The sequence below is a fragment of the Prionailurus viverrinus genome, chromosome C1 (genome assembly GCF_022837055.1).
Source record: "Prionailurus viverrinus isolate Anna chromosome C1, UM_Priviv_1.0, whole genome shotgun sequence".
NCBI lineage: Eukaryota > Metazoa > Chordata > Mammalia > Carnivora > Felidae > Prionailurus > Prionailurus viverrinus.
Window position 1 is genome coordinate 44,764,209 of NC_062568.1, and position 12,544 is coordinate 44,776,752.

Consider the following 12,544-nt stretch of genomic DNA (forward strand, 5'->3'; position numbering starts at 1 on the left):
TTCCTTATTCCTTCTTCATGAGATGAACCAAGGTTCCCCGTAGTGTGCACTTTATCTTCTTCCCCGCAAGTACCAGTATGTCCAACTTGGTTCAACTAGAATTGTGTTTCTAGTTGTTTCAGCTGGAGGGGCATTCACAGGATTCTATATATTTTTATGAAAACATTTTTGTTTTTTTAAAACTAAGTCCTTCATTTTACATAGCCCCCTTTGAAGACTGTTTTCTTAAATTCTGCCTACCAAATAATACACTCTTGATATTAGGGTTAAAATATTTTCTCATTTAAAGATAGCCTGATTTTCTTGGGGCGCCTGGGTGGCTCAGTCAGTTAAGCATCCGACTTCAGCTCAAGTCATGATCTCACAGTCCGTAAGTTCGAGCCCCATGTTCTGTCCGCACAGAGTCTGGAGCCTGCTTTGGATTCTGTGTCTCCCTCTGTCTCTGCCCCTCCCCTGCTCATGCTCTGTATCTGTCTCAAAATAAAATAAAAACATTAAAAAAAATTTTTTTAAAGATAGCCTGATTTTCTCCAGATACAATAAGTGCATGTGTGACTCTCTGTTGGAGCTGAATAGATAAAAATAACTATATTTTACATAGTTATAAAAGTTTTTTTTTGGGGGGGAAGCAGAGGGATTGATGGTGGATAGACTGTAATCCAGGCAAAGATATAAAATAAAATTATTATAATTTTTTGTAAGGGAACAGAAACATTCCACAATGAGGTCAATCAATTTTAAACCTAAATAGTTTTAAAATGTCAATTTCACCCATTTCCTATTAAATCCAAATATGATTTGTATTTCAAATATTGAGTTGCCTTATTGTAGAAGAGTTGTAATAAACTGATCCTCTATATATCAGTCAGTGTTCTCCAGATAAACAGAACTAATAGGAGAGACAGATAGCCAGACAGACAGCCAGATAGATAGGTTAATATGCTAGGGAATTAGGAATTGACTGTGTGATTGGGGGTCTGCAGATCAGGCCAGTAGCCTGGAAACTCAAGGCAGGATTTGATGCTGCAGTCCTGAAGCAGAATTTTTTCTCTGGGAAACCTCAGTTTCTGCTCTAATAGCCTTTTAACTGATTGCATGAGACCCATGCACATTTGTTTAGGTTAATTTCTTTGATTTAAAGTCAAAGAATTGTAGACATTAACCACATCTACAAAATATCTTCACAGCAACAAGATTAGTGTTTGATTAAATAATTGAATGCTATTCTGGTTGACACACAAAGCTAGCTATGAAATACGACAAAGGTCATTTTTCTAAAGCTATTTAACAAAAAAAATATTTTCTTATAATTTGAATATGGCATTGTCATCATAAGTATTTAATACATTTAATGTTCTTATATTTACAAAAGTATATGACTTTCTTCTAATGGTGTCAAACCATTATGAAAGAGTCCAGAGTACTACATCAAGTAATGGATTTTGTTTACTTTGACAACTAGGATTAAGTTTTAATTATTTATTACCCCATTTTATCTTATACTGTGATAGAAAGTGTACTGTAATACATTTATAAAATTAATGAAACCTTGCTAGTTGAAAACACCATCATAATGTAATATCTAAGTGGTAAAATAGTTCCTCAGAACCAAAGAATAATTTAAAATGAGATAAAATAGATCAGGTGGTTTCAGGCTAAAATTTTTAGAAAGAAAAATTAATGAAATGATATTTCTTATTTTTTGTAGTTAGCAATATAAAAAAGTGAGAGACATATTTCTTCATGAATATTGGCCGCAGTACACCACAGATTAAAACTGGTATCGTTTTTCTTTCTAGAAAGATTACTCAAACTCCAAATATACAGCCATTACCTAAAATGGTAATATCTCAGGGTCACTGAAGGAAACTATTTCAACATTGAGCTATCATTACAATTATTAAAAATATTATTTCCCCTGTGCATAATGCTTTTGAAAAACTATTTTCCAAATATGTTACACTAACTAAACATGTTTATTAAAAATATAAAGAATAAAGTTATATTCAATATTAATTTTTAAAAGAACCCAAACCAAGAAATTACCGAAAAGATACCTACAGCCTGAGCAAAATTTGCAATTCTAAAATGCATCACCCTCAAATCCACATATTTCTTTATTGTGATAACATTCCTAGATGTATGATCTGGAAAATACTTTTAAGTAGCTCAACCAATACATAGCAAATAGATACTATAAAAATATGAACATGCCAAAACTTTTTGAAGAGAATTATCTACCTACTAGTTGGTACAACAAAGGGCACATGCAGAATGATGAAAACGTTTCTCTCCCCATATGTAAAATTTGGTTCTCAGACTAAACAAGGAGTGAGAAATTCAAGTGCCTTCACTTTTCAGGAAGGTAATGCAAGTAAGTGAAAAACCTATGTAGCAGCAAAGAGCAGTGTAGACAGCAAAGTGCATTTTTCTTTGAATGACATTTAAACTCAAATATTTTAAACACGGTGCACACCAAACAAACTACGTCAGCCTGAATTTGGCCCTGACTACAGCCATAGGAGACCTTGGACTAGGTGATCCCCAAGGCTCTTGTTGATCTGTATTTTCAGTAAAAATGTTAATTGCAGTCATCAGTAACCTAGAAAATATTGGTGAGGAGCTGAGAAGTGATGATAAGATATTATATCACTATTTGAATTTCAGCTTTCAAAAATAACTCGATTAGTATTTAACGCACTAACAAAGCTATGTCAGTATTCAGGGTATTACTTGATAATGTTGGCCTTAAAATATTGTTTGTTTATGAGTAGGTCATAAGTAGGTCATAATATCAATAATTCAATTATAAGTTACTTTCCTTACTTGAAAAATGTGTTGTAAAAATGCACACTTGTAAAGATTTTACTACAATAAAAAATAAATATAGCAAAGAATATATGACACCTTCAGTTCAGAAAAGTGAGACACAAGATGGTCTTTGATACTGAATATATAATAGTTTAAAAGAAATTTGGAAGAATATATCATGGACTAATTATGTGAACAGTTTATAAAGAGGAAAGTTTGGGAATATCCTAAGATAGCACTCTAAACCGCCCTCATCCCTGACCTTTCTTGAGGATATCAACCCAACAATGGTAATTTTTCATCAGCACTAATTCAACAACTAGTCTCTCTAGTCTTATGCACAATATTAAATGTGCCACGTAAGTGGGTTTCAATGAGTGGAGAAACCTTTTAAATTACATTCCCTAGGAGATATAGAAATGTGTAAGGAAATGACATGAGTAATAATGCTATATTAGATAATGATAATTAGAACAAAAGGCCGTAAGAATATATTTCAAAGACTTTCCTAATTTTAGTGAGTTCCTGTATACACAAAGGAAAAAACCCAGAATTTTTCATTCTTTTCAAAATGAATACATATGAAAACTTCCTGAGTGACAAGAAACCTGAAAACATGTCAAAATATATGAGTATTTTTTCAACACATTCAAAATGAACAGGAGCGTACATGAATACATCTTAATGCATAATATTTAACACATGATGCTTCGCACAGAGCTGGTGGTGCCTAGAATAGTGCTTTACAACTGATGTATCTCAATAAATCTAAATGAATTAAATAACAAACATGTTGGGAACCGATTAATAAATCAATACTTCTTCTCCTGCCAAATATGGTACTTAATATATTTGAAAAGGAGGACAGCCTACAGAAATAGAGCTTAGGCCAGACAGAAATCATTGATGTTAGCACATTGGGGGATGAGACTTAAAATATATTTGAATTCAAATTATTCTGTGAATCTATTTCTCCACAGCTGAAGGTGAGTGGAAAAGGAGGGTGCCTTCAAACAACAGATAACACCTACACCATCTCTTTATCAGTGTGGATATAAACACACCAATTCCTATGGAACCCCTTAATTTAGTATCTAGATTATAAAGGAAATATATCTGGAATTAGGAAATCGAGATTATAATATTGATTTACTGTATGACCACCATTTTCTTCTGAATTCCACAGTCAGTAAAATAGACATAATACTCTTATGAGATAAAAAATTCTGACTAATAAAATGTAATGAACAAATTAGTAATGATTTCCAAAGTTCCAAATTTCATATTAAAAGTGAAAAAACATGTATTTAAACTATATGAAGAATATATATTTAAATATTTTACATTAAAAGTTTTTAAATATATAATTAGGGAAAATAAATGTTGTGGCACAATTGAAAAAAAATCAGCATATCCAATAAATAATTTTATACACAATAGTTCTATCTAAGGGATAATCTAAGGAAAAAGAATGAAGATACATGGATGGTAAACTTTATTCATTGCCACTAAATTATATAAGTTTTCAGACATATCCTGCAGCACTAATAAAATATTAGTTTATCTCTTATTCCATGGAATTAAAGCTATCTCACGGATACGATAATATTTATAACAGAAATCATGACAATTGAAATGACCTTTCTCTTTGCTTGTAAGACCCTGCAAAATGAACATTTATATATTTTCAGTTAAAATTGTCAAGAGGAATGTATTAGAAAGCTCAGAAATAACGTCAAGATTAACAGCAGCCTTGATCTCTAAGTGTCTTTTCAAAATTGTATGTATGAGTGAATAATATGATCTATGGGAAGACTGTACATTTTGAGAATCTCTTCAGTATAAGTAGCAGGATTACATTCTGGATTTTAGGGCTAAAGCAATTAATCAGTGTCACTGAAGCCTGAGGTACCCTTATCATATAAGTAACTTTTAATTCATGAAAGAACGCTGTATTAACAGTTATTGCTTATCTTAAATTGTTCAATATTTTTTGAAGATTATAAAATCTTTTAAAAATATGAATTAAAAAAAATGTTCAGAGTATCCATTAGGTCATTCAGTAATTGAAAATATTTGGAATGTCTTTGGTAAAGTCTAAGCACTTTTTACCTGAATGGTTTTAAGTGTGCTTTCCTGAAATAAGGAAAAGCGGAATATTAAAATTCTTTTAACTTAATACATATATCAAAATGCAAAAATGTGATGATGTTTTAAAGGCAAAATTCAAAATATGTTAAAGTCAAATAGACAAGAAAGTAAAAAATGCTCTCATAGTTTTTACACTATGAAACTGGTATTAAAAAGTAATACCACAAATTCTTAGCTGAAAATATTCAAAATGTAATACACATACATTTTAAAGATAATATTTGTGTTTTTTCTTAAGGTTCCTAATTCTGAGAACTTTGAGGTTCAGTTTTCTGAACTTAGCTTGTAGTACCTTTTAGTTTACACTAAGTTCTCATAGTATCCTATATGTTGTAAAGAATACATTTTTAGGTAAATATTGATAGCTATTTAATTAAAAACATTCATTTATGGGTATGTTTAGATCTCTTCTGTTATACTTAAAGGCAGGCATAAATCTCATTCTCCTTAATAACAAAATCCTAGGAACACATATAGAAAACAAATGTATGACATATATTATGTTGTAAGGTAATAGTTTCAAATATAGTTGGACCATATATGAAAATATACCTAATTTTATTCAGTGTAAATCTCTTACACAGGAAATATATACTTGGGCAGTTTATAAACACAGTCTGGAAGGATTAGCTACTAAGTCCTTGTAAGTCCTTTTACTATCACTAAGAGAAATATAAGAGCAATTTCTAATCCTTCTTATTCCAGTTTATGCCCCAACAGTTGCCCATATTTAGATTTATTCATCTCATTTAGATAGCTGCTTTTCAACACCCATTTTAATCCCAAACTTACACTGGCAAATCTAGACTTTAACCTATCTTTTGTCAATATGGATGGTAACGAATGGCTCAGCTTCAAACCCACAACAAACAAATCAGCATAGGCAAATTGAACCACCACTAGAACCCAAAGTTGACTTAAGAAATCAAGATTATCAGAATTTTAACAAGTTCAGGGTTGGCAACTTTTTTTTTTTTTTAATGAATTCTACTGTGTGTGTGTGTTTACTTACACCATTATTGTAAGTATAAAGATCTTGTTCAGTAAATTTGCTTTTTCCCACAAGTAAAACTTGATTTAAAAAACAAACTGATGCACACTTCCTTTAAATTGAAGAGTCCCCCCCCCACGCCAAAATATTTATCTTCCCACACAGTGAGTTACTTAAGAAAGTAATTAGAACCAAAACAATTTCAATAATTCCCTTAGCCTTTGCCTACTGCTGTGCATAATACTCCACTAAGGAAGACCCTAGAAGAGTATTTTCACTTTCTTTTGTTCAACACCACAACAATAAAAGCAACAAAATAACCCTGCTTCTTTGCATCTTAAAAATCTGAGAGGAGGATTCCAATAGATTCACAGGAAGAAAAGAAAGAAGATTAAGTGTATAATATCAACACCAGAATTCATTTAAATGAATGAATACCAGAATTCATCTAAAACTTTAGAAGAGAACTTTTCAGTTTTGGAAAATATCCCATCGCTTTAAAAAAATTACGTAGAATCATATTTTAAAATATGCAAAGAAAAGGAGATTAAGAATACTGTATTTACTTTTGAACTAAATGAGTCTGTCCTTAAACTTCTCCTACTCCACCTTCTCAGGCTCAGTAACCACTTTGTAAAAAAAAAAAGGGACCCAGGCTTTAGTGATACATACATTTGCATATTACCCCCTTACTCTAGCTCTGCTCTCCTTGCAGAACTTAGCCTTAAGGAGCCTTTCCTCTATTCCTTTTGTATCTTTTTGAAGTGTACACTTCTCAGAAGATACAATACATGGGAGCCAGTCAGGCAAGGAGGTTTTGTAGCTAACAGGGGATCTGGAAGAAAAAGTAAGAGCTATTACCCTGCACTATCTCAATGCTCAGCACATCCTCTGCCACCAATCAGAAGTACTCTTCCTACTAGGACGCTGAAAGATGAAGCTCTGTGGTCCAGTGAGAACCTCCCAGCAACTGCATGGGTTCTGCATGTCTGGCATGTTTCCTAGTGGCTCTTATTGTGACATAGTGCTCGCCCTTCACACTTCTCTCCAACCTCTTTTGAGTGAATCGCTTAAAGTGGACGATGTGGGGTTCTGGAGTCCCTCTGTTAAGCTTAGTACCGACAACTCCTCACTAGAGAAGTTTGCTGCCAGTCCTTCAGGAGACAGCCGGAATACGAACTCCTCTCGAGACCATCACTCAATCCCGCCACTTACTCCGCGCCACCAGTCACATGGTTCCCTGCTTCCATCGGAGACACCCACATCCCCATTCACCTTCAGCTTCGTAAGCCAAAAGATGTGAGAGGGTCACTCGGGGTTAGGGCCCTTCTCTTTTCTAGATAAATAAATAAATAAATAAATAAATAAATAAATAAATAAATAATAAAAGAAGGTCCTGTTGACACAGTTTGCTTCAAATGAGGAGACGTTCTGGTAACCTCCAGCATTATGGAGTGAGGTGCTGGGAGTCCAGAGCATCGTCGAAGTGTCATCCTAAACCATGGATCCCAGCTTCCTCAAGATTCCAGCGTTTTTTCTCCCTCTTAATTCTCACCCCACACCCACAAGACAGATCCATTAATATATTATAAACCAAACTGAATCGCGACACCTCCAAAATCTCACGGTAACCTCAATCCTCCAAATGTCCAAATGCCCTCTTGGGGGTGGGGGGGGGGGGCGAGAGAGAGAGAGAGAGAGAGAGAGAGAGAGAGAGGGAAACAAGCTATTACCAGAGTTTTGTTCCCGTTCTTGCTGAGAGGGCCCCGGAAAACTCCCTTGATGTTGCGAAAGTGTCCGTTGCTGAGATGCGTGGAGCTGATGACAATGTAGTAACACTCCATGGGGCAGCCGCCGCCTCCTCCACCGCAGCCGACGCTTCCATGCACCTCGCGCCCGCAGCCGCAGCGCGCCGGAGCCCGGGCAGGGTGGGCTGGGGACCCGGCGCGAGGGCGCACCGCCGCCTCTCTCGCCCGCCGCGGGGAGACAGACCCACTACAGCCCTGTGCCGAGCGCGCCCAGGCGCCTCCGCCTCCGCATGCTCTCGGCGCTCCCCCTCTCCGGCTCTTTCTCTGCTAATTCGCCTCGGGGCGACGCGCCCCGCGGGAGGATCGCGGGCTGGGAGGGGCCGGCCGGGCGGCGGGACCGAGCGGGGGAGCCGGAGTCAGTGCCGGCGCGGCGGCCGAGCGGAGCCGGGCAGCGGGAGCCGCCCGAGCGGCAGCGGCGGCGGCGGCGGCGGCGGCAGCATCCCCCGCGCGCGGCGCCCGCACTCGGAGTTGCTGCTGCTGGCAGGCATGAGTGTTATTATAGTGAGCGGCGTTGCCGGTCCATTGCACTGAGCCAATGGCAGGGAGCCACTGGGCTGATACTGAGAGCTGTCAGAGGAGTACATCTGTCACCCGCTGCCTCCCCCCCGCCCTCCCCCCGCCGCCGCCGCCGCCGCCGCCGCCGCCGGGACCCACGGCCGCGCGGGTCCGGGCGCGAGTGGGAGCGCCCAGCGAGCGGGACGCCCCCCGCGCGGCGCCGCGGCCGCCGAGTGCCAGGGACGCGACGGCCACCGCGGGCGGGCGGCAGAGCGACCCGCGACTGACAAGTGGGAGACTCCTCTAAGGTGGGGGCGGAGGGGAAAATGAAGAGACGGAGATTTCTTGCCTGCCAGTGGGGAGTGGGGGGAGGGGGGAGGGGGGATAAATAAATTAATAATTCAATACCAAAGCCAACCGCTTCCAACTGCAGCGGATCCAGGCAGGTGCCAGCAGCTGCTTCTCTCTCTCTCTCTCTCTCTCTCTCTCTCTCTCGATAGTTGCGACCCATTGGGTTTGGCTTATTTGATTTTATTTGTTTTTAATGTATTTTTAGGGTAGAGGCTGGATCCTGTTCAGAACCTTAGAGAAATAAAATGTTCCCCACCCACCCCCACCACCCCTACCACTCGTTTGTAGAGATCACAAGTGTTTGTGTTGGTAGTTTGGGAGGTGGGTGCTGGCCGCGGTGGGGATGGGGGGGTAGTTGTGGCGATGTGAGTGGAAGTGGGTAGAAGGTAAAAACAGGGACTCTTGGTTAATGTGTTCCTGGACCTGGCGTCCCCCCTCACCCATCTCCCCCGAGAAGCTCGGTTCTTCCTAATTTGCCAAAGCTGAACGGAAAGGGATGCTTTGCCGCAAAGAAGCTGCTGCCAGGAGCCCTGCTTTGCATTTCTCTATAGTTCTTTTCCCACCCACCACAGAGTGCTAGCGAACAAAAAGCGTTTGCCCTAGAAGCGACCTGAATGGAAAATCTCCTGCAAAGGAACTAATGGGTTCGTTATGGAAAGTAGGGGATGGGGGTCTGCTGCGTTCCCTGAGGACGGACCATCAGGCTGGTTTTTAAGGGGCCAAGGCAGCCATCCGCCTGGATGTGCCCTCCCACCCTGCCTCTCACCCAGTTGATTCTCTCTTTGTGTAAGTTTAACTCCTCTGAGGTGGTAGGGTGAGAGCATCCCATCAGGTATATATACGACTCATTAGTCCGCACTTAAAAAAGATCGATAGCAGGCGGTGGGATGCTGGGAGATGGTGCCTTCAATGGATTTGCTGAAGGCTTTATTTTCCTCTAGCCTTGAATGGCTTAATTGGTTAAAGCAGATTCCAGACATTCTGATGCTCCTATGTCAGCGCAAACTGCACTTTGATACAACCTGTGTTTATCTTGTTTATTTGAAGGTCAAGATTTCAAGGCATTCCATTCTGGGTATCCCACAGATAGCATTTTATACAGCAATGATTCTGCAAACTACAATATGGTCCTTAAATGAATCTGCCAGTTTGATATCACTCTTTGAAAGAGGAAGAGAAGGGAGAGAAAAAGAGTGTTTATAATGAGAGAGGCAATAATCATGTGAGTAAATTATAACTTACAGGGATAGAAGAGGGGAGTGCTAGATTTATCTAAGGGAATTTCCTCATGTGCCATGCTTCAGTTCAAACAAAGAAGGAAAAAAAAAGTTGATGTGGATTGATCATAGCTCATTATGAAGTGTCACAGTTATTTAGAGGTATTGGCTAAATTTCTCAAATATCCACTTGGGGGAGTCTGGAAGTCTTGGGAGAAAAAGAGAGCAAGAATTTCCAAAACTTATATACTCAATGGAACAGATCACCTAATAATTTGTTAGAATTCAGTGTGAACATAATTCTATTAGGAAAAAAATAAGTGATATCCACGAAACATTGTGTGGAAATTAAACTCATTTTGCCACCTATCATTACAGCTATTTTTCATTTATATTTTGAGGATGCAGGGATTCTCTGTACATATCATTTTGGGAACAGTTAATGACCTGTATGATTTTTATTACATGTTCTGAAGTTTTCAAAACTTTCAGTTATTAGACAAGAGATAAAAATCTTCTTTATTACTGAACCATAGTAAGGCATCTCCTTAGGAAATGAGAGATGCTTTCTATGTGAAAGAATCAGATAATATAGTTTTCTTGTGTGTGCAAGTCATAGTAATCTAAGCTACGTTTTTGAAATATTTCCCTCGAAAAATACTTCTAAAAAAATGGTCAGATCTTTATCTACATCATGAAGCTGAATTTCCAGTTCAGGAAACAGGAACATTTATAGGAATTGTCCCATGTAACATAATATCATTTATATGGAAAGTCACATTGTATTTCTAGTAGCTGTTTATATAGCATATATATCATAAATATCATATATAAGTGAATATCTATGATACATATATATCATTATAATAAATAAAGTATCTTAATAATCTCTGAAGGGTCTCTTCACTTTCAGAAATGTCTACTTTTGCCACTTACATGCTTGATGGTATGATGGGGTGGCTTTAGACTGTGACATGTAAAACTATTTGTAAATGGTAATAAATGCACCACAGATTTGCTGCTATACATGATATTGACAGTTATGAAAGAATACACATTTTTTCCATAAAATTTGTCCTTAATGTTTCTCTCTACATGTGGTAATCTATCTCAAAATTACCTAATAGTGTGATCAGCAAGATTCTGTACCTACACCTTGAATTTAAATAGATATATTTCAGAAGAGAGTGCAGTTGCCTTTTGTTTACCCTTACCTCAATTGAGTAGCCGCATCTATAATGATCATTCAAATAAAACGACTAATCACACTGTATGATAATTGCTATGCCATTACCAATGGGCTCTGTAACCTGTGGACTCCTTTATCATATTAACCTTAATGTTCGAGACAGTAAGCCACCACCATGTGCAGTCTGGCTTCTAACTATAACAAACAACCATTAAACATAGTGGAGTTTTTATATCAAACATGAAAGAACTTTTTCATTTGAATTTTGCTAAAAATGAAGAGAGAAGATAAGTAGAGAATCAGGACTTCCCCATCATCTCAAATGGTAATAAATTGAAATCAGTAGACAGCAATAAATTATGCCTTTCTATCTTGCTGTTCCCATATCTTTCCTTCTGTAATGGTGTAAAGAAAAAAGTTCATAAGAAAGCATCTTTAAATTCTTTATTATGTGATAATCTCTGATACCCATGGCCTAGTCTCATTATTTAAAGTAATTCTGATTTATGTTATTAGTAATTATTTTGACATAGATTATTTCTATGGAACAATGCTACCCAAATTTTTAAAACTTAAATATTTCTTCTCAGTCACTCAGAGAATTTAGGAGACCTGAATATCAGAGACCTGGAGACCTAGGCTAAATATCTAACTGCTATTATAAATATGCAGAGTCAATATTTTGTAATCAGAAAATATTTTCATTTGAAAATATCTTATGGGAAAACTATCACTTGAGTTTAATTGGAAACTTTTAAATTGAAAAAATTCAATTAATAATTTAACTAGGAAAGTTTTAGATAATGATATTAGTCTAAAAAAATTGCAGTTCATTTTTGCAACCATGCTTCAATTTTTCTCTTTCTACAACTGTGATTTTAAATCAAGATCCCCTAAGCTCCATGCTTGTACTAATTTACCTCATTCTCTGTTCCTCATCTTGCTTTCCTTAACCAAATTTGGATAGCAATTTTCTGCTCAGCAACTAGGTATTGTTCCTGACCACCTCCTGTCTCACACAAGATTTCAGGACAATGTTGCTGATTTGAAATGCAAAACCAAGGTCTTGCCTCATTTCCCAAACCAGTGTCTAGACCCCTGCATCCAGAATCCCTGCCCCAATTCCCTCTGCCCAGCTCTTCCAGAGGAAAGTAAATCTTTTTTTTAAGTTTGCTTAACTGCTATTTGAGACCATATGTTACTACCTCCACATGCTTAGACTGCCTGCCTCCTGTCATTACAATCTCTGGATGCTTTTACTCTGTCTGAATAACTTCCTATCACTAAAGTGAATGATCCACAAATTAGATTCACTTTTCGGTCCCCACTTCAGCCTTACCTGAGCTTCTATGAACAAAGTTCCTGTTCTTATGTTACCTTGAAAAAAAGAAAAGAGTATATTTCAGTGTTTTTCAAAGGTGTGTGTGATATATACTTAGTGGTTACAGGGTATATTATTGGGATTCAAAACTTTCCTTTTCATTCCTATAATAATTTTAACATAATAAGCATATTCTTGATCATTAGTGAA

General features: G+C 37.6%; 1 protein-coding gene across 1 annotated transcript in view; it reads right to left on the bottom strand.

Moving 5' to 3' along the window:
- The window catches only part of ZNF804A (zinc finger protein 804A), a 287,748-nt gene extending 279,951 nt beyond the window's left edge, over positions 1–7,797 (bottom strand). Inside the window, exon 1 of the mRNA XM_047872689.1 lies at positions 7,687–7,797. Within this exon, the coding sequence (XP_047728645.1) occupies positions 7,687–7,797 (111 nt within the window). The remainder of the gene's footprint in view (positions 1–7,686) is intronic.
- Positions 7,798–12,544: the final 4,747 nt, after the last annotated feature.